The sequence below is a fragment of the Dermacentor albipictus genome, chromosome 1 (assembly GCF_038994185.2).
Source record: "Dermacentor albipictus isolate Rhodes 1998 colony chromosome 1, USDA_Dalb.pri_finalv2, whole genome shotgun sequence".
Taxonomy (NCBI): Eukaryota; Metazoa; Arthropoda; class Arachnida; order Ixodida; family Ixodidae; genus Dermacentor; species Dermacentor albipictus.
The window spans coordinates 238,616,545-238,643,227 of record NC_091821.1 but is presented as its reverse complement, the minus strand read 5'-3'; the positions used below and the strand labels follow the sequence as shown (position 1 = coordinate 238,643,227).

Here is a 26,683-nt window from a genome sequence, read left to right as displayed (position 1 = left end):
CGTGTAATCACTGACAGTAGGTGAAACATCTATGTAAATGACGCGAATAATATGAAGAACCGAGCTAGGGAGCTAGCGATATGAAGCGAATTGACAACGGAGTAGAAATTATGTTTTCTTTTTTTCTTCCGTTTTTGGCTCTGTAGAAATAATTGCCGATACGGGTTCAAGTTACGATACATTTACTATTAACAATAAAAGACGGAGGCAATGAAAGAAAGCGCAACTTTGCCTCCTCTGGGCGCCGAACCCACAGCCTCCGTACTGTAACGATTGTCATTAGGCTTCCCTGCGCTTCCCGTCCAAGCTTGCACCATATCTCGCGCGAGCCAAAAGCTCGCCGAAAAGCCGGTCCGCCAAGCACAGCACCACGTGACGCGCGAGCCTCAAAAGATATGCGGGGCGTGTTGGCTCCGCGGAGTGCTTCCAGAGGTTGGCACCGAGTGCGGAGGTTGCGGTTATCGTGGTCTTTTTTTCACGCGATCGACAGCTTGTCGGAATTGGAGCGAGAGAGAACACCTTATCTGCAACGCTGGCTCCTGCAATCGTTATAGTACCCTGGCTTACGCACTACGTTTCCCGCCTGTTGACTCTAGTATCATACACTGGTCATCCACCTGGAGTAGCATGTCAGGCGAACAGCCAGGCTAACATCTCCAGGATATCATCGAAGCTTCTCTCTCTCTCTCTCTCTGATCATCCACTGCTTTCCAGTGTTAGTGTTTTTCAACATGGTAGTTACATTACCGTTGCCCTTGTTTGCATGCTCGGGATAGCATCTAACCATTTGCGCCATGAACATAAACGTACAGCATGAGGGCGGGAATATCCTTGAATCGATAGAATATGATCATTATGACGCAATGCACTGCAACTCAATATTTTTATTCACGCGAATTACTTATTCTCGGCTAAATGCAACTTATATGAATACTGGATATCGGCTTACTCTGCAAATCATTAGCAGACAATACTAGATGGTAATGAAATCGCAGCCACTGTAGTGTGACAGGATCGGCGAAGCTTATTTTTCGTGCATGACAGTTTGCTTTGAACTCGTTTGTTTCCCTTCCAGTAGTATTAGCCGATAATATAGTGTTTTAGCATAATGTTACTGTTCCACGCCTATCGCTACCGTCCGCCCCCCCCCCCCCCCCCCTCAACTGCACATTCGCAATAAGCCTCGCGCATGTGTCATCGGCGGCAGGCGGTATCGGTAATGGTGGAGCTGTAACGCTGTGCTGAAATTAATAATTCAGCTCATAGGTACCGCACACTTCGCACGCATCAAGTGATGGTGGCTCTAGGCAGTTCAGTTTCATTACGAAATTGGTGCCCCCGTCACGCGTGCGGGTGTTTCTAAAGTCATTACATAGTAATAACGTTAACTATACGAATGTGAAGGATGAGGGCAATTTATCTTGCGCCACAAATGTATAACAGGAGCAGAAAAAGAAGTAGGATTAGAAAAAAAAAAGGGGGGGGGGCGTGGCGGAGGCAGCAGAGAAGATAACAAATATGTAATTTTGGGAGTAAGAAATGTAAGGGTGGTGAAAAGTAAGAGGAATATGTAAGTTTCTTGAGCGAAACCGTAGAAGAAAAGAGAAAGATGATCTAGTATTGTGCGGCGTTGTGGCAGCCGAGGGAGCTGGTCCGCAAGCGAGCGTCTACTTTTCACCTTTTTTCCATCCTTGAATATGCCGCGTTTAGAAGCATACCTTCATTGTGTCGGTCAGTTCTTTCGTATATATGGTTGGCGAAGCGTTTCTTCGTGTTTCTTGTTTGATGCTGGTTGTCCTCTTCCGCTGCACTTGGGTCTCCTTGAGTTGAGGCTTGCAGGAAGAGTCGTTGGAAGTTGTTTCTGGGAATTATGGGCCTCCAATATTTGCTTTCGTATTATAGTGCGAGCTCTTAGTTTTTATTATTTAAGAATCGTGTCAATATTGTTGCAAAGGGACGTTATCTTTCAAAAATTAAGCTTTCCCAGCTTTCTGCAAAGATGCCAGATGAATGGTTTGGGATCGCAAATTTTTCGCGTTTTGGTGTAGGGCTACATGTAATCTGCTATAGGGTGTATTTAAAAATCCGCATGGGCATTAACTTTATCTACTCTTTCTCCAGCTAGACCTTAGTTTGTTACTTTAGAGTATCTATCGTTTTGCCTGTAGTATCTTGTATTTGCATGTTCTTCATTGTTTTTTTTCTGCTTTAACATATGTACATCCATTAACACCATAGATAGAACGTTCAATAAACTTCTTGCATTTGCAAAGTGAATGTTGTATTAGAGTTACTTTGCTTGGTGGAAGGTAGAACGGGAATCTCCCGTGTCCAGTTTTTCTTGAATTAAGGGGTTAGGGTTGAAGGGAAAAGATATTGTTAAATGTTGGAACCGTTACCCTATATGTCCCTATAATTATTTATCTTGTTTTGTCAATTCGAGTTTGTCGCTTGATAAATTTCCTTTAATTTAGGAAATCGATTTTAGACCCTCTTTTTTGATTCTTCATTAGCTAAGGTACCTTGACAATTTATTGCATTCGATGCAGCTGTCGACCTTTGATGTAGGTAAGAAATACATTATGGATATTAAGAAGTAAGAAAAAAAATGCGAGCTTATGGATTCAAATTATTTGGATATATATACACGTATGTTAGGCAAACTTTATTCTTCCGACTTTTTACGCGACGCTCGGAGTACTCAACTCACCCCTCGCGTGAAGCATACAAGTGGTCGCCATGCTATGACTATGGGAAAGTTCCTCCGCCCCAGAAAATATGCTCCATCCAAGGCCGTACCTAGGAATTATATTCGGGAGGGGTTCCGTAGAGATAACTGCGGCTATTTTGAAACATTATATACACTCACTCGTTTTTAAGTGTGAATCAAGTCCTTCGGTGACATACTATTAAAGTAGACTCATTAATTCGACTCTGGTTAGTTCGATCACGATCAAAGATCCCGACCGGCGCCCATGAACTTCTATGGGCCCAAACTTTCGTTATTTCGATCCTAAAATTGGCTTTCTCTGGATAATTCAAACTTGGCTAGTCAGCACGCAAGCGCCTGACCCATACGGTGACCCCAATAACGACCCCGCTAATGACAGCGTCTATCTCAGTGGAGTTTGCGTTGAACACGCGCCATATCTCCCATTGAAAACGCCTATTTTTGCCTGCACAAGGAACAGTTTCAAGCAACAACCGTAGCTCACTATTGTCTGATTATGGTATTTACCCAATTCTAATGAACTCTTTTTTTTTCGCAGATATGAATCCCAAAATTGCCTGCGCGGTGCAATCAGAAATGAAACCAAAATAGCCTTCAGCGTGGTTGTATGTTTGTAGCACGGATGTATTGAAAAACTGTGCGGCGAAGCTGACCTTAGGAAACCGGCCGCCATTGGGCGACGCGGAGTTTCCTTGCTAAAGAATAGGGTGCGCCATAGGCGGAAAGTTTTCATTATTTACAGAGTGGGGTGGGGGGGTGGGCGACCAGCTTTACGAACGCCATATATATATATATATATATATATATATATATATATATATATATATATATATATATATATATATATATATATATATATATATATATATATATATATAACTCCGTGTGAGCTCGAAGAATTCTTCATTGAAGTGGCGGCCTTATATCAGCAGTTACCAGACCTCATAATAGGAGACAATTCAGTTTCAGAGTCTGAGTCTTCTCGCACTGCCAAGAGTCTGGCGTCTGGTGGTGGTTTAATCTTTCTTTGTATACTTGTATACTTCGCTATCACTAATACTGCTTCACCTTACCGTATAAATTGCAGCCTTCTCTCTCTCTCTCTTTCTCTACAAGCGCTGCTGCTCATGACTTCTGTTGATTCTGAAGAATTTCAGGGTTTTACGTGCCAGAATCACCACCTGATTATGAGGCACGCCGTAGTGAGGGATTCCGGAATAATTTGTGCCACCTGGGGTTCTTTAACATTCACCTAAATCTAAGTACACGGGTGTTTTCGCATTTCGCCCCCATCAAAATGCGGCCGCCGTGGCCTGGATTCGATCCTGCGACCTCGTGCTCAGTAGCCCAACACCATAGCCACTAAGTGCTTTTGATTCTGATTTCGAGTGAATCCAGCTTGGCTTCATTTCGGTTGTTGAGTGAATTATACAAGGTGTCCCAACTATCACACACCAATGCTTTAAAAGAAGAGCAATTGCGTTATTTGACGAAAACCTAGTACATGCTGTTTCCAGTACAGTGAAGTAGTGTTGAGAACGGCCAGCTGCAGTGCAAGTTTTGCCAACCAGTTGCGACTATGGAAGCAACATCTCGGGAGCATCGCCGCCAACCTCTAGCCACAGCGTGACTAAATCGACTTTGTGTCGGGGAACAATACGCGCCTCCTCCACTCTCCGTCGCTTCAGCTACGATGCGTTCGATGAAGCAGGCTTTGTGCTGAAACCGCCGCCAACCTCTAGCCTCATCGCCGTTGTGACGGAATGAGTTCGGCGGGCCAACTATTGTTACCAAGAGAGAGAGAATGAAGAGGAAAGGCAGGAAGGTTAACCAGATATGAGTCTCCGGTTTGCTACCCTGCACTGGGGATGGGGGATAGGGGTTAGAAAGAGGGCAGAGGAAAACGCTAAAAAAATAGGGGAAAAAAAAAGACACGCACACATGGAGGCGCACACACAAAAGGCGTTCCAGTTAAAGTCGTTCACACAGGCTGGTAGATCGTAAAAAGCGCAATAGCGCTTGCGCGGCCTTCTTCTGTGACGGTAGGTCCATCCGATGTTGTAGAATTATTTTTTCGGATAGCGGTTGGTCATCCAGTTGGTCAAGTTCGTGGCGAAGGCATGCCCTCTGGGAACTGTACTGCGGGCAGGCACACAAGATATGGCCAATTGATTCTTCAAGGCCGCAGTGGTCACAGGTTGGGCTGTCGGTCATCCCTATGCGGAATGCATAGGCTTTAGTAAAGGCAACGCCCAACCAAAGTCGATATAAAAGCGTGGCGTCTCTATGGCGAAGCTGTGTTGGCGCTGGAAGACTTAGTGTGGGATGAAGTGAGTACAGTCGAGTGTTTCTTAAATGTGGCTCATTCCATTGCGACGCGGTGCACTGCCGAGCAAGTAGGCGGAGCTTCCGTGCTGCGTCAGTTCTAGAAAGAGGAATTGGGACGTGGCGCTCCTCAGTATGGGCTGAGCGGGCAGCGTGATCCGCCCGTTCATTGCCGATAATCCCGCAATGACTTGGAAGCCACTGAAAGTTTATTTCGTGGCCTGCATCACTTGTATGTTGTAACATTTCTGTAATATGGAATATTAGCTGTTCGTGCGGTCCGCGTCGTAAAGGTGACAGTAGAGACTGCAGTGCCGCCTTCGAATCGCAGGATATTGTCCATTTGTGTGGTGGTTCATCACCAATGTATTGAAGGGCAGTAAAGAGCGCTGCGAGCTCTGCTGCCGTCGATGTTGTGGCGTGAGTCGTCTTAAATTTGATTGTTGTAGCTTTCGCTGGTATGACGATTGCCGCCGCGGAGCTGTTTGGAAGGACAGATCCATCAGTGTAAATATGCGTAGAATCACGGTAGTTCTCGTACAAGTGTAGTAGCGTGAGCTGTCTAAGGGCTGGCGATGATAGATCAGCTTTTTTTCGAGATACCAGGTATAGCGAGGTTGATTTTTGTCTGAGCGAGGCACCATGGAGGAATCGAAGGTCTCGCAGCCGGGGTGAAACAAGCTGGCAATGATTCATTATATGCGGTTATCGTCTGGCTGAAAGATGTGTTACCAAACTCCCCAACGCGGACCTGATCTGCTACGGGTGCGCGAGTTGACGCGGGAACGCCGTTTTTCGCTCCTTCCCACGCACCGACCAAGACGCAAGACAACGCGCTACCCGGAACGGCTCCGAGTTCTATGAAATTCGTGTGGTGTCGGTCTCGGACCGTAAACACGTGTGTGTGTGCGTGTGTGCGTGTGTGTGTGTAAACCGTGCCGCGGAGAGGCGGCTATTGCGATGACTAAACGAACGTTAGCATCACCTTGTATCGGGAGAGGACCGAGTGTTCAAAAACCGCTGTTGTGCGGCTGCTCAGGTCACTATCTCTCAAGCAGTCATGTTAGACTGATGTACTTTCTCAAACAGTCATGTTAGACTGATATAAATACTGTAAATAAACCCATATTCCTCGTTCTCGATGAGAAGCAGTCCTTCCCTTCATCAACGTCCTCAGCGTGGATAAGTTGGACGACGGCATGGGCCAGCTGCCTTCTAATTCATGCCCGACTCCAATCTTGACAACGGATCACGAGCGATGGGATTGAGCCCCCAATCCTGACAATAGCCGCCAGTAGTTTTTTTCGTTGCTGAGATGTAATTACGCAATTGAGACGGGCAAATTAGTTGCTTTCCATGAGCTTATTTGAGGGCGCTTCTTTATGATGCGGGTGGGAACGTAGTCACGTGAGGAACGTGACGTGAGGAACGTAGTTCTTCACGTCACCATGAAACTCGATGGCACAGCTAGCAACAAGGCGATGACGGGGAATGTTTTCCACACAAATACTCTCGCACCCAGCGCCCCGAACGTTTCCTCAGTCCTACGGCAGGGGGCGCTCACTTTTTTTGCAAAGCTTGGTGGCGCAACCCACCGCCCCGTTCCAAAGGGGACGCTCATAATACCCATCCATCTATCCATCCATCCATCTATCCATCCATCCATCCATCCATCCATCCCTCCAGTGAGCGTTGCATACCAGCAAGTATGAAGCCTGTATAGGGTGAGCAACACAGAAACAAAGAACGTGAAGCGGGAAGTCAGAAAGGCTGAAATAATCTCATCGGTGACGGCAATGGAAAAGAAACCTGCCATGAGTAACTACCTACGAGGAAAAAACGAAATCAGGAAAGAAACAACTTATGATAACTCAAAGGCAAGCTCATTACGATATGAACACGGAGTCACACTTACGGCACGATTCCACCAGGACGATAACATATACAAAGTACGAAGCATTGTATACATGGCACGTTTTGAAAAAAGTGTCCGAGAACGCACTCACTAACATATAACCACACGGACCCACGGAAACGCACAGTTAGACTTAAACTAATCGCCACAATACACGAAATGATGTTCAATATATACAGTATATGCAATTGGTATGTAAAGTCAACTTCAAAAGTTTACGGGACGCAGGATTTGCCAAGAAGCTGAATTATCGCGAAGCGTGGTCACACAGCCTCGAATTATATGTTTCAGCATGTAGTAGCCTTCGCCAGCTACACAGTGATTCATTCAATACGGGAATGTCATGCCTTCACAGTGCAGGAATTCACATTTGAAGGAGAAATCGCATCCCGTAAACTTCTGCTGTTGACTGTACAATAATGATGTGACTTCACATAGTTGAATAGCGATGCTGAGATACAATTGTGTCGACCAGAGACATGAAGCTATTGCTCGCAGTTGGAGCCAAAACCAGCGCGCAAGCCTATGAGTTACCGCTCACAACCACCGGGGTCATTCTGGCAATCTTTGTAGTCTGCTGGCAAGTACTTCGTATCTGTATGATCAACGACAAAATGGAAACAGTTTTCGTGAACTACTTCGTTAGCAACGAAAGCCTTTTAGCTTAATATCATTCAAGCAAAACCCATAAAGAGCACAAACGCGATGTTGATGGTCATAATTGGCAAGAACGCGCTTTTTGAGAGCCGAAAAAAAAAAGACATGTCGACGCCGACTTTCATTTGCAAGAAAAATCGCGTTACGTGAATGTCGCCGCGTGGGTGTGATGCTGCTGTGATACTTGCAGTGATACAAGAATTTACGTCAAAAAAGGTTCATTAAAGAGTGGCAGGTACCCGCTGGCCCCTGTACCCAGTGGCATACACCCAGCCGCCCCACGGGTACATACCAGAGGTACGTCTTTTGAATCTTTTTGATGCATCACCGGTGATTTTTTTTTTGCTCTTCCCCTATTTAAATGATTAAGTACGCGACAATGTTAACATGCACAGAAAGATAACATCTGGAATATAAATGCTGGAGCTCCACGTCTTAGCGTAAACCGCGGTCAGCTGTGTTGGCGGAATGCATTTGCATCACAGTTTGCACTAGTGTTCTACTTTATATATTACCTGGTGCCATGAATGTGGTCTGCCTCGTACAAGTGGCGACCTTTGTCAAAAGCCGACACACGAAAATGCGTTTACCGGAACGTCAGGCCTTAAAACCCGCAGTGCGAAGTCACTGGAAGCACCGTGATCGCCTTGGTCCCGTCCTCTGCTACCCATGCCAGTGCTGGAAACACATATATGGAAACACAGGAAAAAGCAATAACAGTAAAGGGGGAAGAGAAATGTGGCCAAAATGAAAGACAGAGTTCTATATGGGGATACAATAGGTGCGAGATGCTCCGGGGTATGTGGAAAGGCTCCAGGACTTACATTTGGAAATGCGGTTGTTTCCTTGAAATCAGGAGTGCAATCAGTATTCGATGGCAACCAAAGGTCAGTGGGACGCCTCGCACTGGGCGCTCACAGGAAGACTACAAATGAAGCTGTGCATGGTGATATGGGCTTGACAAGTTTTAAAGTAAGAGAAGCGGACAGTACAATTGATTCTGAAGAGCGACTAAGGAATATGGAAGAAATTAAATGGGCTGGGAGAGAGAGAGAGAGAGAGAGAGAGAGAGAGAGAGAGAGAGAGAGAGAGAGAGAGAGAGAAAGGCAAAGGAAAGACAGGGAGGTTAACCAGAGATTATCTCCGGTTGGCTACCCTGTTCTGGGGGAAGGGAAAGGGAATGCAATAGGTGAGAAAGAAAGAAGGATAAAAAAAAGGAAAAAAAAACCTAAGCACACACACGCACGTACACACGAACTATTTCTGTGGGCACTGTCACGCTCTGGGAGAGTTTTCAGGTATTTGTACAGGAATAAAATTGATTCACAGTAGAAGAAAAGAACTAGGAAGCTTACCAGCAAGTATGCGGCCTGTAGGGTGAGCAGCACAGCAACGAAGAACGTCATGCGGAAAGTCAGAGACGCTGACGTTCTGATTTAAGGGTGCTTCTTTATGATGCGGGTGGGAACGTAGTCACGTAGTATTTTTCATATTTCTCAGGGTTTATTTATCAGTCGGTGAAAATTAGTACGCAATTAGTACGTCGCTGAAAATACCGCAGTTAGATGTCCCTTGAATCTGCCTACAGATGCCTCATTGACACTTTGATAATTAGAATAGTACGTCTCGACTTAGATAATGAATTACAATTACCTAAATAGATCTCACTAACGAAAAAAATTACTGGCGGCTACTCCACTGAACTGGAAATTTTATGCACGAAGTTTTCCTCGAGTAACGCAATTGCCCTTTATTAAATCTTGGTGCATCATAGTTAATTGGGACATCGTGTATATATTTATGACATATGCGTGCAAGTGAAGATGTTTCCATAATAAATGTAACTTATTAGGAGAGTTTCTCTTTCTTTTTTCATGAGTCGTTAGCATTGCTTACTGGAAAGAGAAGCAATACTGAAACACATATCATTCACGTACATTTCCTTATTTCACCGCCCTACCTGGTCTTATGCCGTTTTCAACTGCGCTTCCCTCCTCTTGCTACCCACCCATTCTGTAACCCTAATGGTCTAACGGTTATCTAACCTGCACATTACATGACCTGCCCAGCGCCATTTTTTTTCTCTTAATGTCAATTAGAACATCGGCTATACCCGTTTGCTCTCTGATCCAAACCGCTATCTTTCTGTCACTTAATGTTATGCCTAGAATTCTTCGCTCCATCGCTCTTTGCGCGGTCCTTAACTTGTTCTCAAGCTTCTTTGTCAGTCTCCAAGTCTCTGCGCCATATGCTCTCCAACGTTCTTGCGGGGGTTTCGTTACTCAAGCTGTATAGACGTCACGCTCTGCTCACAAGACCTTCTTGATGGCGTTGAGTGGTCAACGGACATAGAAACGCACGGTAGTGATCATTTTCCGATCCTGGTAAAACATCGCCTCATACGGAGTGAGGGGACCCGGCGCTACTCAAAATATACTAATTGGCAAAGTTTTCGTCACCACTTAAGTAACTCATTGGGCGAAAATCCGAGCTTTCAAAGTTTTGCAAATATCTTGTGTGAGTCTTACGAGATCTGCACAAAGCAAGTCATTGTTCAAAACGAATACGCTGCAGTCTACGGGGAATATGAATGTCTAAGAGCAATTAGAAGACGCGCAGAACGCAATTACCGCCGCAGTGGAAAGCTGGATGACTAAGATGGCACAGAAAGTTCGGTCAACTTCGCGCAGACACTTACAAAAATTAGGTACGAGAAGGTGGCGAGAATACTGTGCGTCGTTGTCTCCCTTTACTCCAGTTCCCAGAATATGGTCAGTTGTCCGATCTTTTAGTGGTCTAGTTACCCAGAGCCATCCCTTCCGAGCCCTTGCCGTAGCTCGAAGCACTCCGGAAACATCTGTTGCTGACGAATTCTGTCAACCTATATCCAGACCAGGAATTCCGCTCACTTGCCTACAATTTACAAGTTCGACAACACTAGCAGAACAGAAAGTTCGTGCGTGCTTTATGCCACAACACCCTCAACTTGACTGTAAGTTTAGTTTAAATGAATTGAAATGTGGTCTTTCGTCATGCCGTACAAAGACAACCGCAGGCCCAGATGGTGTCACGTATATGATGTTAAAGAACCTAGGTCCTGTAGGAAGAATGGCTCTTTTGGAGATATTTAATGACACCTGGATAAGAGAGACTCTGCCAGATTCATGGACATCAGCCCGGGTAATTCCAGTACTAAAACCAGGAAAGACTCCCCTTTGTCTTGACTCCTACCGACCCGTCAGCCTCACAAGCTGTTTTTCCAAACTAATGGAGAAGATGATAGACCGTCGACTGCAGTGGTGGTGTGAACACACAAATATGTTTTCCAATTACATGACCGGTTTTCGACAAAATCGGTGTACAATGGATTCAGTATTAGACATTGCCACATGCGTCAAACATGAAAGAAGTTGCGGAAATGTGACAGTAGCAGTATTTTTAGACATTAAAAGAGCATTCGACACTGTAAGTCACATACACATCCTAGCTGGTATGTTAGAGCTTGGCCTACACGGTCGAGCACTACGATGGGTATCAAATTTCTTGAAAGACAGAAAAATATTTATGGAAACAATCGAAGGCGTGAGTAATTATCACAGCATCACACAGGGCAGTCCACAGGGCAGTGTTCTCAGTCCGTTTTTATTCAACTGCGTCATGGCAGGCTTGCCACTAAAACTCCCGTCTGGTCTACAGTATGCGCTGTACGCAGATGACATCTCCATATGGGCCTCTGGATCTCATATACAAGACATTCAAACAACGCTGCAAGAAGGTCTTGATAGTATCGACACCTTTTTAAAAGAAAGAGGCATGAGTCTTTCATACGCAAAGACAGCCGTACTTCCTTTTACTAGACGACAGCTGAATAATTTCCAACTTACGCTTAATGGGCAAACTTTGATGTTTGTGAAAGAGCATAAATTTCTTGGAATTATTCTTGACCGCCAGCTAACATGGGCTTCACACATCCGCGCAATTGAAAAGCAGACCAATGCAGTAATAAACGTACTTCGGCGACTCGCAGGTACAACGTGGGGGAGATCAGTCTCTTCGCTACTACAAGTTCATAACGCACTCATAAAACAAAAAATTGCTTACTCGGCACCTATTCTCCATGGTTTATCGCGAACTTCTGAGGAATGTCTTCAACGTTTACTGGCAAGAGGGCTGCGAGTGTGTCTTGGGGTTCCGCAGGCTACCTCGAGTTCTTTAGTAATTGCTGAAGCTCGTCACCCACCATTTCCCGTCATACGAACGGTTGAAACATGCCGACATATTTATCGCATCTTAACCCAACACGTGAATTATGGCAGCTGTCTTGACCTAGCTTTCGTCTCCAGCACTTTCACAAGATATGTTAAATGGTTTTCGGATATCGAGACACACGGGAGTGATCATATTCCCACATACCTTGTCATCAAAGGAATATCCAGTCCCACCCCACGGAACACCATTCGATTAATTGATTGGACCACTTTTACCTCCACCATGGAGGATGCTTGTCGAGAGGGCTTGTCCTCTGGATTAGAGGAAGCAATCAAGTCTGCAATGCTACACGCCACGCGCACGGTCACGGTTTCGTCGAAGCACACTGAATTGGATATAGAGTTGGAGCGACTTCGTGCGCTCCGTCGTCGTGCGGAGCGGCGTTACCGGCGTACAAAGTCCATCGAAGACCTTAGGACAGCCAGACGACTACAAAAGAAACTTCAGCGTCGCATGGATAGATTGGCATCTCGACGTTGGGCAAGATTTTGCCAGTCACTAGACCCCCGAAAGCCACTTTCCCACATCTGGAGAACCATACGAGGTCTACGTTCCTTCCCTGAACAACGCTTCCCATTCAAGGCGCTGGCGCTCTTCCAGGGGCGGCCAGAGGCTGATGTTGCAGAAGACTTTTGTGCAAGGATCGCTGGCCAAGCAACCGGTCCAGGCTTTCCAGCCCCCAGTCGCATCCCTGTTTCACGTGACGGCCGCATGGATCTTCCATTCATAATGGAGGAACTAGAAGCGGCTCTTGCTCTATGCAGGCGTTCTTCATCCGCGGGACCAGATGGAATATCCTACCGCGCCTTGAACAACCTGAGTGACGGCGCACGGAGAGAACTGTTACATCTCTACAACTTATCTTGGCAGGATGGCATGGTTCCCGAAGAATGGAAGATAAGCCGCTTGGTCCCTCTCCTGAAGCAAGGCAAGTCCCCACTTGAAACCACCTCATACCGCCCAATAGCGCTGGCCAGCTGTGTGGGAAAGATTATGGAAAAGATGATCCTTGCCCGCTTGGAGTGGTACCTGGAGCACTACAACATGTTACCGAATTGCATGGCTGGTTTTCGTCGAGATCGCTCTTCCATAGACAGTGTTGTTGATCTCGCTACGTACGTCCAGCTTCAAAAGTCACGCAAAAGATTATCTGCTGCTCTGTTCTTGGATGTCAAGGGGGCATACGATAACGTATCTCACGAGGCTATCCTCGATGCTCTTGAGATGGTTGGCCTAGGTGGTCGAGTTTTCCAATGGATCTCTCATTACCTTTTTATGAGATCGTTCTTTGTCTGTACCGGTGATGGTAAAACCGCACTACACTACACGTACCGAGGTGTACCTCAAGGCGGTGTACTAAGCCCTACCCTATTTAACCTCACACTCATTGGTCTCGTTGATCATCTGCCAGCAGCGATCAAGGTATCAATGTACGCCGACGACATATGTATATGGACCTCAGGTGTGACACGTCCTCAGATACGTGCAAGACTTCAAAAAGCTGCTACTCTAACAGCTCTATACCTCCGCAACCAAGGTCTTGAAATCTCGTCAGACAAATGTGCACTGATGGCGTTCACCCGCAAACCAATGACACCCTACGCCATATCAATAAATGGCCAGATAATTTCTTATGAGAAGACTCACAAATTTCTTGGCATAATCATTGATAGAGATCTCTCATGGAGCCCGCACGTTACCTACTTGAAAAAGCGTCTGACAGCAATCTCCCAACTTTTCAAGTTTCTGGGAGGAAAGACTTGGGGAATGTCAGTGCATGCAATGTTGGAATTGTACAGGGCTCTTTTTCTGGGCTTCTTGAGGTACAGTTTGCCCGTACTGACCAACACCTGCCAGACAAATCTTCGTGCTCTACAGGCTATTCAAGCTCGGGCTCTCAGGGTTTGTCTTGGTTTGCCAAAATGCACATCGACAGCAGCGACTATTGCGATTGCTCAGGACCAACCTATACAAACACACATTGCGGTAGAAGTGTTGAGAGTGCACATTAGGCACGTTGCCCGTGCCTGTTCCCACCATCTGGCAACACTACCATCAGAAAGGCCGCAGGCAGCTTTTTGTACTACGATTTCGGAGTATTACACCTGCCTCCCATCAGGCTACACCCCCGCAACTAAGCCATCGATTCCTCCATGGTGTTTGGCTCGACCCGCAGTGCACCTCACCGTACCAGGAATCAGGAAAAAATCTGAGCTGTCATCACCGGCACTTAAACAACTAACTCTGCTTCTTTTGCACGAGAGGTACGCCGAACACGTACATATTTATACTGATGGATCGGCAACTCTCCAGTGTTCCTCTGGAGCCGTGGTCTTCCCAGCGAAAGCCACCACCATGAGTTTCAAGACATGTCACCCAACGACACCGATGGCCGCGGAACTTGCAGCCCTTCGCGCTGCACTTCGTCTCGTCAACCAAGAACAACCTCGAAGGTGGTCAATATTCAGTGACTCCAAGGCTGCACTGCAATCTTTGCTATCGGCCCTGCGGCGCGGACCACACGAACAACTGGTATTTGAGATTAGAGAACTCATTCATACCTTAACTGAGAAAGGACACCACGTGACATTTCAGTGGCTTCCAAGTCACTGCGGAGTCATAGGGAACGAACACGCTGATAACGCTGCTCGGTTGGCTCTTCAAGGGGACGAAGAGGAGCCGATACCGTTATCAAGGACAGATGCCGCTCGAAAACTTCGAATGATCAGCCGTCACATCACGTTATCCTTGTGGAACGCTGGAAGTTTTCACAACTACCGACTCCACCATCTTGACTCCTCCCTACGCCTTTCTATTCCAGCTGGGCTCTGTCGTCGCGAAGCTACCCTGCTTTGTCGACTATGGCTAGGGGTGGCTTTCACCAAATCTTTGGCTTACCGAATTGGATGGGCCGACGACGCCTCATGTGAGGACTGTGGTACCGAGGAGACTTTTCAACACCTTCTTTGTGACTGTCCTCGGTATACTTTACAGAGACAATCACTTGCAACCGCGATAGCGCGCTTTGACCAAAGACCTCTCACAGAGGAACTCATCTTCAGATACCGCCATCATAAGCCATCACAGCAGAGGGCGACGAGGGCACTGTTGCGGTTCTTGAGGGCGACAGAACTGGACAGGCGACTGTAGCCTGAACAGATGTTGATAGTGCACCAAGTGTCAGTGTGCTGTGCGATGACAGTGTTCGGTGACAGTGACCGATTGTGATTGTGCGTCTATGCTCCTTCCTTTCCTTTCCTTATCTCTACTTTGTTTCCACTTTACCTCCCCCTCCCCTCTCTCCCCAGCGTAGGGTAGCCAACCGGATTTTTTTTTCTCTGGTTAACCTCCCTGCCTTTCCCCTTTCCCCTCTCTCTCTCTCTCTCTCTCTCTAACCCAACACGAGAATCATCCATTAAACCTCGCGCTTACCGAAAGAAACAAAAGCAAAATTCACGATATTGTTCGAGAACATAAAGCATTATTACCAAGATTTGAATTATGCAAAGTGGATGTTTGTTACCCTCCCTTGATGTTAACATGTCCTAAAATAGAATTATTCGTTGACGGGATTATATCTAAGAGAGACGTGTTCATAGTAGCCGCACAACAACTGGCACTCTTCCAAATTTACTCCTTTATCCCCAGTGCGTACACGTTTATACAGATGGTTCGTGTCATAAAAATTCCTCGACTTCAGCATTCGTCATTCCACATTTAGCGCTAGAGCAAACATTTAAATTATCCCGAGAGACATCTTCCACCGTGGCCGAACTGTTTGCAATCCTGTGTGCTTTGCGTTTCATAGCATCAAAAGAACATTCGCAAAAATGGGTTATCTTTAGCGATTCGCAAGCCTCTCTCACATTACTACAGAGCAATAAGAAAAATTCTTTGAACAATTTGCTATTGTATGAGACACTCAAAGAACTTACAAAAGCAAGCGCCATGAACCACGTAATTGCATTCCAGTGGATACCTGGGCACTGCAATATTCTTGGTAATACTGCAGCGGACGCAGCTGCGAATTGGGCGCACAATAACGCGGAGACAACCAATCTTCCTCTATTGCGTAGTGAAGTCCGTCTGCTCCTGAGCAAAACTACCTGGTTTGATCAGCAAACTAAAAGCTCTGAGTTATACTTTATAGACCCATGTATAAACTGAATTAGAGGAGACCAACATTTTGGGAAAATATTAGGTATCAGATGATCCGAATGCGCTAAATGAGTAACATAAACGTTGTTCGTGATTCATAATTGGTTTATGTGGCGATCGCAACTTTTTTGCAATATGTATAATTCTGTTCTGTACTTGCAGTGCATTACATGTGTTGTGTGTTATGGCTGTTCTAAATATCTGACTTTATATATGCGTACGTGGACTGAACTAATGCACAGAACTTGCGACTCATGTACTGTTTGACTGTATATTTTTTATTCATCCAGTGTTGTACTGAGTGCCATTTTTCGTGTCGCTATTCTCCCTTTTTACGCAAATTTGTTTCCTTTGGCAAGTGACAAGAAGTAGCCGGTGCCACCATAAAGGCGCCAACCTCTCCTAATATTCATTTCAATAAAAAAAAATGCACTGATTGTACACCTTCCTTTTCAATGATAATGGTCAGCTTCAAGTCAGGAGCTGACAATGTCTGCCGTATGCGATCCAACCCATTTTCATTCTTCTATAAATTGCCTTCTCATGATCAGGATTCTCTGTTAGTAATTGACCTAGGTAAACGTACTCCTTCACAGACTCTAGAAGCTGACTGGCAATCCTGAACTCTTGTTCCCTTGCCCGGCTATTCATCATTATCTTTGTTTTTCTGCATATTATACTTCAACCCCACTCTTGCACTCTCTCTGTTAACAACCTCAATCATTTGTTATAACTCGTCTGCAGTACTACTGAATAGAACAATGTCATCGGCAAACTGAAGGTTGCTGAGATATTCGCCGTCGATCGTTACTCCTAAGCCTTCCCAATTTAGTAGCTTGAACACTTCTTCCAAGCACGCAGTGAATACCATTGGAGAGATTGGGTCTCTTTGTCAGACCCCTTTCTTTATAGGTGTCTTCCTACATTTGTTGTGCCGAGCTAAGATAGCTGTGGAATCTCTGTAGACATTTTCCAAGATATTTACGCAGGCGGTCTGTACTCCTTGATTACGTAATGCCTCTAAGACTGCTGGTATCTATACTGAATCAAATTCCTTTTGTAATCTATGAAAGCCAATAGAGAGGCTGATTGCATGTACTCTTGCGGATTTCTTGATTACCTGATTAATTACATGGATGTGATCCATTGTAGAGTATCCCTCCCTGAAGCCAGCCTGTTCCCTTGGTTGGCTAAAGTCCAGTGTTGCCGTTATTCTATTGGAGATTATATTGGTGAATATTTTGTACAATAGTGGGAGTAAGCTAATGGACCTATAATTTTTCAATTCTTTAACGTCTCCCTTTTTGTGGATTAGTATAATGTTTGCATTCTACCCTTGCATTCAACAGACACTTCGTATAGAGAGCCGCCAGTTTTGATTAAACCTTTGATTAAACCTCCACCTTTGATTAAATCGACTGTTATTTCATCTTCTCCTGATGCTCTTCCCCGTTTCGTATCTTGCAAGGCCCTTCTGACCTCATCGCCAGTAATAAGAGGAGTTTCTGTACCCTGTTCATTACTGCTTCGAATGGAGGCATTGCGTCTCCTCTGGGTACTGTGCAGGTCAATATACAATTATTCCGCTGCTGTCACTTTACTTCATGATAGCTGATGATATTACCCTGCTTATCTTTCAGTGCATACACCTTGGTTTGTCCTATGCCAAGTTTCGGTCTCACTGATTTCAGGCTGCGTCCGTTTTTTACGGCTTCTTCAGTCTTTCTCACGTTATAATTTCTAATATCCCTTATTTTCGCCTTGTTGTTCAGTATTGACAGTTCTGCGAATTCTATCTGATCTCTTGAGTTGGACACTTTCATTATTTGTCGTTTCTTTATCAGGTCCTTTGTTACTTGGGAGAGCTTGCCCACTGGTCGCCTTGATGTTTTGCCTCCCGCTTCAATTGCTGCCTCTGAACCCAGCCTAGTTACGGTTTCATTCATTGCCTCTATGTCATCTTCATCTCTCTGTTCTAAGGCTGCATATTTGTTTGCAAGTACCAGCCTGAATTTGTCTGCTTTTACCCTTGCTGCCTGTAGGTTGGCCTGTTTCTTCTTGACCAATTTTACTCTTTCTCTTTTCAAATTGAGGTGAATCCTAGCCCTCACTAACCTATAATCACTGCACTTTACCCTACCCAACACTTCCACATCCTGCACTATGCTGGGATCGGCAGAAAGCATGAAATCAATTTCATTTCTTGTTTCACCATTAGGGATTTTCCAGGTCCACTTTCTGTTACTACGTACGCTTCCTGAAAAAGGTGTTCATTATTCGCAGCTTAATCCTTTCTGCGAATTCCAGCAGCATCTTTCTCTCCTCTAGCGTTCCTAGAATCGACGCCGTAGTTGCCAATCGCTTGTTCACCAGCCTGCTTTTCCCCCACTTTCGCATTGAAGTCGCCCATTACTACTGTATTCCGAGTTTGCACTTTTCTCATCGTTAATTCAAGATCTTCATAAAACTGATCTATTTCATCATTATCATGACTGGATGTTGGAGAGTAGGCTTGTACTACCTTTAATGTATACCTCTTACTAAATTTGATTACGACTACTGCTACCCTCTCATTAATGCTGTACAATTCGTCAATGTTGCACGCTATGTCCTTATGGATTATACCCCGTATTGCTTCTTATCTGGGAGACCTCAATAGCAGAGGACATGGCCGTTAGTCGGCACTGTATAAGCCTCACCAGTTCTTCTAATCTCACTAAGGCCAATGATATCCCAAACCATGTGTGACAGTTGCTCAAAGAGTCCTGCTGAGCTAGCCTCACTCTACGGAGTTCGGGTGTTAAATGTTGCCATGGTCAGTTTCCATTGGCGGCCTGTCCGGGTCCAGAGATTCTTAGCACCCTCTGTTGCGTTACAGGTGTGGCTGCCGCCTTGGTCAGGTGGTACTCCACAGCTGCTGATGAGGAGGAGGAGACAAAGGGGAGGAAAGACAGGGAGGTTAGCCAGTGTAAGTACCGGCTGGTTATCCTGTGCTAGGGAAAGGGGTAATGGGAACAGATACTGGGGACTGAAGGACATGGGGTAATAGAATGAGTCATTTGGGAGGGAGTGGCCGAATACTGCACCACGGAGGCCAGTTCCTGTTCTGGTGAGGGAGTGTCTTGTTGAAGCTCAGTGGGTCTTCCTAATTTGGTTCTACCTGGATTAGTATAGCCCCACTTGCTCCAGGCATTTTTTGCCGGTGTCAGGCGCCACTCCAGCCTGGAGGTGTAGTGCACTGGAGGAGGTGAAATTCGAGCTCACCGTCCTCATATTATTACAAATATATATATTTTTCCTTTAGAAATAATTCTCAATTGGCTACCTCCTCCTCTGTCAAAAATATAATAAACTTTGCCCTGTGTATATATCTAAATATATTGGGAATGTGTATGGTGTTTACAGAGGAAATTTAAAACAGTGTGGAAATGAGAAAATACGGTTAAGGCAGCCACGGTCCGCTGATGCTTCTAATGCGCTTGTCATCCTTTTGTCAGGATTTGAAGAAATAAGGCGAAATTATGAATGAAAAGCAGTGGCACGTCCGCGCCAACAATGACAAAGTAAGCTATTAGCCCCAATAAATTTTAGGTGAAAAGCTAGGGGCAAGTGAAAAGAAACCTCAAGTGATGTGGGTGACAAAACTCTGGTAACGACACTTTAGGTAGGGGAAGGCTGCGCCCCCCCCCCCCCCCCTCCTGGAAAACTCCGGAGGGTTCTCGGGCCCTGGAGCGCCGCCGTAGTCGGCGCCTATGCGGTGCGCTTTAGATTTTTGCTTTGTTTAGGAGCTTTAATTTAATTTCTATGTAATTTTTTAATACTTTCGACAAGTAGAAAGTAGTCGCCCATTTGGTTTGGAGGCGTGTTAGCAGAAGGCAAGCAGTAGCAAATGTGTATTTCGGCGTTTTATTTCTTCATCTTGTTCAATTCGACCCGCCTGATAATATGATCGGTTTCATCGGTCCCGTCAGGGTTTAATTAACGGAAGTCAACTGTATCTAAATATGATGTGTATAACGGCACGCGTATATGTAAATTGTACTGAGGAGTACATCGACGCATCTTAATTTCGGTAGGTGCTAAAATACCCTAACCTACCCCGCGATTACGGCCCTAGCTCCATGACTGTCCAGGCCAAGGTTATCACTAGAGGGTGCATTGCAATGCGTCTTGTAATGCTGGACACTGCATTCGATGCCCCAGCGCAGCGCCACGTGTAAGGCTTGATAAAGGGAGTGCGCCCGTGTTGCCGCTCTCGGTAGGAGCGCCGCTTCCAACCGAAGTCATGGAGCTCATGTAGTTTGTTAGTATGCAGATACCAAACGACCTGTGTTACTCTTTTCGTGCGATAGCAGTTATAAGCTAAGAAATGAGATGGATTTGTCCTGTCTGTCTGTCCGTGCATGCGTGTCAGTTGCCACAAGGTAAATGGACGCAGTTCCTCGAAGTAGGAGGAGGAGGAGGATGCCGGACAGAGTGATGCGCATGCGCAGCAGCCGAAGGAGGAGCAGTGGCGACGTGCAGTGAGCCAGTGTTGTTGGCGTGATAAAAAAAAAGAGCAACGAAATACGTTACTTGGTACATTCAAATAAAAGGAACTCCTTACCACCCTATGTTACCTACAAATCAAGGTAATGCGTTAACCGTTACCGTTTCCCAAAAGAGGTAACGCACATTGCGTTGTCGTTACTCTATTCTTAGAAATTTTAAACAGTGGGTCTTCGTTGCAGGAAGCCAGCACAACAATCTTATAAATGCCATATTATACATGCGGCAACCTTCTTCCCTTAATTCTGATTTACCCTTTATACTTGAGTACAATTTGTGTTTAAAAAAAAAAGTTGCTACCTATAGAGTTGCACCTGACGGTTTTCTCCTATGTGTCGCGTGGTGGCGCCATTTCTTCAACGTGAAATTAAATAAAAAGCAAGGCTTCATCAATAATACTAACTCCGTAAAGAAAACTGCAGAATACTCAATGACATTAGAGTACCGTAGTTGAACGATTCTACCGCGCCCCCGATTGTAAGGCGCAGTTATATTACCGTCCAAATACACCCCAAAAATAACTTTCAACTAAACCTGAGTCGACGCTAACGTGCTGAAACAACCTTATGGAGCACAAAAGGTTACCCAGACTCACTCACAATTGAATCTTAGCGGTGTTGTGGTATACTACGTGCCTATCATCCGGGCGACAGGAGCTCCCACTTCTCCGCGACGAATCAAGAATTCGACGAGGTGGACTTGAAGAAGCACCCAGTCATCTCCGCGACGAATCAAGAATTGACCACTTGCAGAAGTACGACTGCGCATGCGCCAAAACCGGCCGCGGGGCGGCGCTTCGTGAGCGCCGTCTCCGTGGTTGGAAAGCAAACTGCGCTGCTCGGGCGTGACATGCCGGCCAACTGAGTCGCTTTCGGCTGCACGAGCTGTTATTATGAAAATGGACATAGTAATTTCTTCAAATTTCCGCCCGCGAAGGTTAATGTGAAGTTTGTGGACGGCAGCGGTGAAGCGGTCGAACCCGGACGGCACGCCGTGGCAGCTAACAGTGCATTCTAGGATCTGTGGCTTATGCAGGCGACTTCTATTCCCTTGTCATCTCCTGCCAGTTCTGCAACGCTGAACAGAAGGCCAGCGACGTGCTGGCAGGGCTTGCTGAGGCTGTAAAATATAAAGAATGTAGTTTTCCTTCGCGCTCGTCACTGAGTGACCCTGAGTATATGCGAGTACGATTAGGCGATTTGTGAAGAACGGCGCAAACAGATGCGGCCAGTCTATGTACGTCATGTCATTTGTGAGTCTGCGCTCGTCTTCTTTTTTTCCGTACATGTCAGTTGTGTTGCGCTCTCTTCCAACATGACTTTGAACCAATTCGTCAAACTATCTGCCTTGATGAGTATTCGCGAGTGAGCGGGTGCGTATTGGCCTGCGGATGCACGCGCTGCCCATATTTAAGCTAATATAACGTAGAATAAAATAGGTTGGCGTAAGCTTTGAGGCCTTAGCGCTCGCAAAAACAGACTGAATAACCTACCGCGTACATATAGCGCATGCGAAATCTGGGATACGGCTTCGTAAACCACAAGCATGCAACACAGCAGTTTGGCGAAACAGCACGAGATGAATATCAAATTTGCAAGCTAGAACGCGTACATCTGTTGTTCCATGCAACAACTAAGAGTTCGGGGAATGCGACAGGCTTAAAGCACTCATCCGGCCACACATTCACAGTGCTCTCCGGCAATGTTGCCAATGGCTTTTGTGAACCACGCTGTAACCACGTAGATGCCCGACTTCATGGATGGCGTGTACGTAGCTCCTATGAGGCCAAGTGGAAGGTCCACGGTGTTTACGTTAAGTTTTATGTGCTTAACTTAACCCTCTTTCTTTAAAGCCCATCGGTGGTGTGCCTGACAAACGGACGAAGTGTTGGCATGAAGATAACCGCACGCATTGTCGATCATTATCCAGCGCTCTGAGAAGTCAGCTGTCCGTCCCATTTGCAAAAATGGCAAGAGAATGAAGTCCTCTTCAATCATATTTAAGGCAGGTCATATATGGCAACTACCAAAGAACGTCGACGCTTTCACAAAACGTGAAAGAAGCTCTGCAAACACAACGTCGCCACTCGATGCCGCCGTACCAAAGCAAGGCTGGAGCCGGGATGTTTTCCAACCAAGCGGCGAGGCGCAAGCTTCCCGTTTTTCGCGCTAGGTGGCGCTCCGACTTCTGCAAGTGGTCAATTCGACGCGAGTGACTTCAGCACCTGCCCCGACTGGTTCCTGCCGACGAGGAGTCGTCAAAGGGGACTTAAGGGAGAACCGGCCCATTGTGAAGGGAGAGAGTCGCCTCCAGCCGCCCGGTCAGTCTGACGCGCTCTTACAGCTACATGTACGCTATCATCCACTATCTGTAAATTTTGTCTAAAATTTTTCGTTTCTTTTTCGTCTGCGGAAAGAGTCTGTCTCTCGTCCTCCACCCCGAAGTCACAACAGCGGCTAGTCTGTATGGGAGTCCGACGATACCTCTTTTTCGCTGTCTACCGACCACAGCAAGTACTTTTCTGTTCCATCTAATGCATTATAAATGCCACATGTGCAACAAACTGGAAAATAGCGACCGCAAACCAAGGCATAAAAAACAAGGTCCGTTCGATGGCACTGGGGCTAGCTACCTTGCATTGAGCTTTTTATTTTAGTGAGAATTTGTTTGGTTTTTGATTTTGAGTAGAATTAGCTACGATTGTACCACGCATGAAAATTTGAACGCACTTTTTATTAAAAGAAGGTGAGCATTAGAATCGTGCAAATACAGTAATTGCTCGTGAAAAGTGCGATGCCCCAGAATGCTCGACATCTCACAAAATAAAAGTGCCAATGGTGTACCATTAATGACACACATAAATGGCACTACCTCCCCCACCCCGCCCGGCATTTCTTAAAATAAAAGAACAAATACTAGCACCCTCAGACTGGTTTGTTTACATTTTGAACCGGCATAATTATTACCAGAAAATTACGAATGCTTATGTGTAGGTGGTACACAGTCAGCCTCGCTAGTGCAGAATTAACCGGAAACACAGCCTTGCAGGTGAAACAAAATATAATTTGTTTCGGAAACAAAGTTCATTAGCAGCGCCTAAAGTACACGTGCTGTCCACATCCACGCCCCAGCGACGGTTGCCTTTTAAACGAATCTGGGAGTAATTGCCAATCCAGAAACATGCTATGGCTGCCATGTTTTGAATGCCATCTACTCGACGAACAAATGCCTAAGAATTACGACCTGCTGCTGAACTTTAGCAATAGTTCAATTGAACGTTGACATCGGGCAGCTTATGTGTCGGTAAATACGTTTGCGCCCGCGCTGAATAGACGCTCAACGGATGCACATGAATGGGACAGCTCTACTTACTTTCAAGAAGAGCTGGAGAACTCGCGGGAAACTTTCTTTAAGCTCCCTCAGTGCAAAGTTACGCGACACCGAAAGATGCCGAGGTACCGTCTCAATTGGCGACGACGAGTGACATCTTGAGAAGGCCTCCCCAAAGAAGTCAGCATGCATCGTTGTCCCCCAAGTTTTAACGTCCGCAAGCCGAAGCAATATAAACAGCTTGCTGCTTTTGACTGGTCTCGATTTGCAAGTTTCGCTTCGCTTCAACGGCAATCCGGGTAGCAACGGCAATCCGGGTAGCAATCCAGGTTTCTATGTAGCCGCTACCAGCATATTCTTCTGATCTACCTATACTTGCGTGAGTGTGTGTGTGTGTGTGTGTGTGTGTGTGTGTGTGTGTGTGTGTGTGTGTGTGTGTGTGCGTGCGTGTGTGTGTGTGTCTGTGGGTTTGATATATATATATATATATATATATATATATATATATATATATATATATATATATATATATATAGAGAGAGAGAGAGAGAGAGAGAGAGGGGGGTCGTCGAAAACACTTGTACATTCTTTTTTTTTTGCATTGCCACCCGCCAATTTAGTTCCTGTGCAGTACGCTTTACTTTTCTTGGGGGGGGGGGGTGAGAGGGGGGTGTATCGGAATGAAAGGTAACTAGTAACGCGACCCTTCATGTTACTGAAAAATGCTAACGTATGTAGTTTACGGGTTACAGTGTATAAGGGGTAACGAGTACGCTACTAAATTAACCAACAACAAAAAAAAAGTAAGGCGGTAGCGCTAACGCCGTTACTTGTAACGCATTACCGCAACACTAAGCGTATAGCTGACCTATGGAGGTGATTTATGAGGAGCAGAACTTTGCACAGCACTCAGAGGGACTCTTTTCCGCTGTCGACAATGTGTTCAAGGACCAATGGAAATGATTTTAATCTGCTTTTTTGCTCCATCTCATGACTCTTGATCTCGGAGTACCCTTTGATTTGAGAAAGGATTGGAAAGATAATCTTGCGCGTTTTGACATTCCCTAAAGTTAGATAGGCAGGAAAACATTAGTGAGCTCAAATTGCCGACAGCGGAGCAGTCTCTCCGTTCAGCCCTTCTGTCGTCCTGCATCTGAGCGTGGTACCACATATGGTGCCCTGCGTGGGCCCAGATGTCGTCGGAGGCAGGTGAAGAGGGTGTTACTGTTGGGTACGTCCACTGGTGTTATGGTTGAGAGCCACTTCGGTGGTTACCGCCAGGAACAGTTGTCTTCTGACGATGCGGTGCAAATTAACGAACCCGAGGATGCGGGGAGAGGAGGTAAAAGTAAATGGCAATTTTAAGTGATTGGGAGAAAAAGGCGCGTATTGGGGTATATTTTGCACTGTACGCATTGCGGAGGCGGCCCTGAGTCGCTGTTGTTGGTGTGCAGGTGCGCACGAGCCTGTAAAGAATCAGTTTGGGCCCGTCAGACGTGTGTTCATTGTCGTCTAGTTAACGGTGCTGTCTGAACAAGGAACAGACGACGCTGTGTGGCGATGGGGCAGTAGGAGGGGGGCCACGTTGATGATAGTCCGTTCAGTGTGCAATGCCGGACGGCCGGTGGAAATAGTCGCGGGCGACCTGGTCAGCTCTGTCATGGCCCGGTATTGCAGTCTGGCACCTGGGATCCATGTCATCGCTGCTAAGAGCCTAAGAATCACTGCTAAGCCTGCTAAGAACGATGCGCTCTCTGATCCTGACCTCGCACAATGCAAATGATGTGGGCCGCAGGTTACCGTGGTCATGCGGTTTTCCGTGCTTCGATAAATGAACCAGAGCTGATCCAAGTTTCAGGTGGCTGGCAATTTTTCGAGAGTGGCACGTCCTGTTAACGATACGCTATAAGCAAATGTGTTTCGATCAGAATGCTCAGAGAGTACGTACATCGCCCCGTTGATGCGGCCTGAGTCCAGCACCGGGTTGAGACCATGCTGGAATGGAAGGTGGATGTCACAGTAAATGAGTTCAAGGAGTGGAAGGCATCATTGCCAGTCTGGGTCTCTTATATTTTATTTTCTCTGAATACAACTGGTCCCAGGCTACCCCTTGATTTCAGAAACGATTGAAAGAATAGCCTTACGTCTTTCTACAGCCCTTGAGAAAATTAGAGGCATCAACTGCATCCCAAAGGAGGCATTCTTTTCCGACGCGGAAGTGACATAAGTGCACTATAACATGGAAAAAGAACACAGAAGGTACAGGAGGCAACATATTTGTATTTGTCTTGAATAGCCTTGAGGGGCGCAGACAGTAGGCGGGCAATATCAGAGCTGAAAAAGCCTTCTTTTTTGAGCCGTAGTGCACGCGGTTGGTGGTGAACTACTAAAGCATACATACAACAGGTCAATAATATTGTGCACTTAACATTCGATAGGATTATATATATATATATATATATATCATAGGAAGCCAACAAACACTGACACTAAGGACAACATAGGGGAAATTACTTGTGCTTAATAAATGAAATATAGAAATGATAAATTAATGGAAATTAAAGTGGATGAAAAAACAACTTGCCGCAGGTGGGAACCGAACCCACAACCTTCGCATTGCGCGAAGGTTGCGGTATATATATATATATATATATATATATATATATATATATATATATATAACATTCGCCAACATCAACGCAGATCACCATGCCTGCCTGCATGGGGATTTACACCACCGTCGGAGGACG

At 45.8% G+C, this 26,683-nt stretch overlaps 1 protein-coding gene across 1 annotated transcript in view; it reads left to right on the top strand.

The window, feature by feature from the left end:
• Positions 1 to 26,683, top strand: part of LOC135901221 (uncharacterized) — a 196,869-nt gene that overhangs the window by 11,525 nt on the left and 158,661 nt on the right. Inside the window, exon 4 of the mRNA XM_070521933.1 lies at positions 18,934 to 19,023. Coding sequence (XP_070378034.1) covers positions 18,934 to 19,023 — 90 coding nt within the window. The remainder of the gene's footprint in view (positions 1 to 18,933; positions 19,024 to 26,683) is intronic.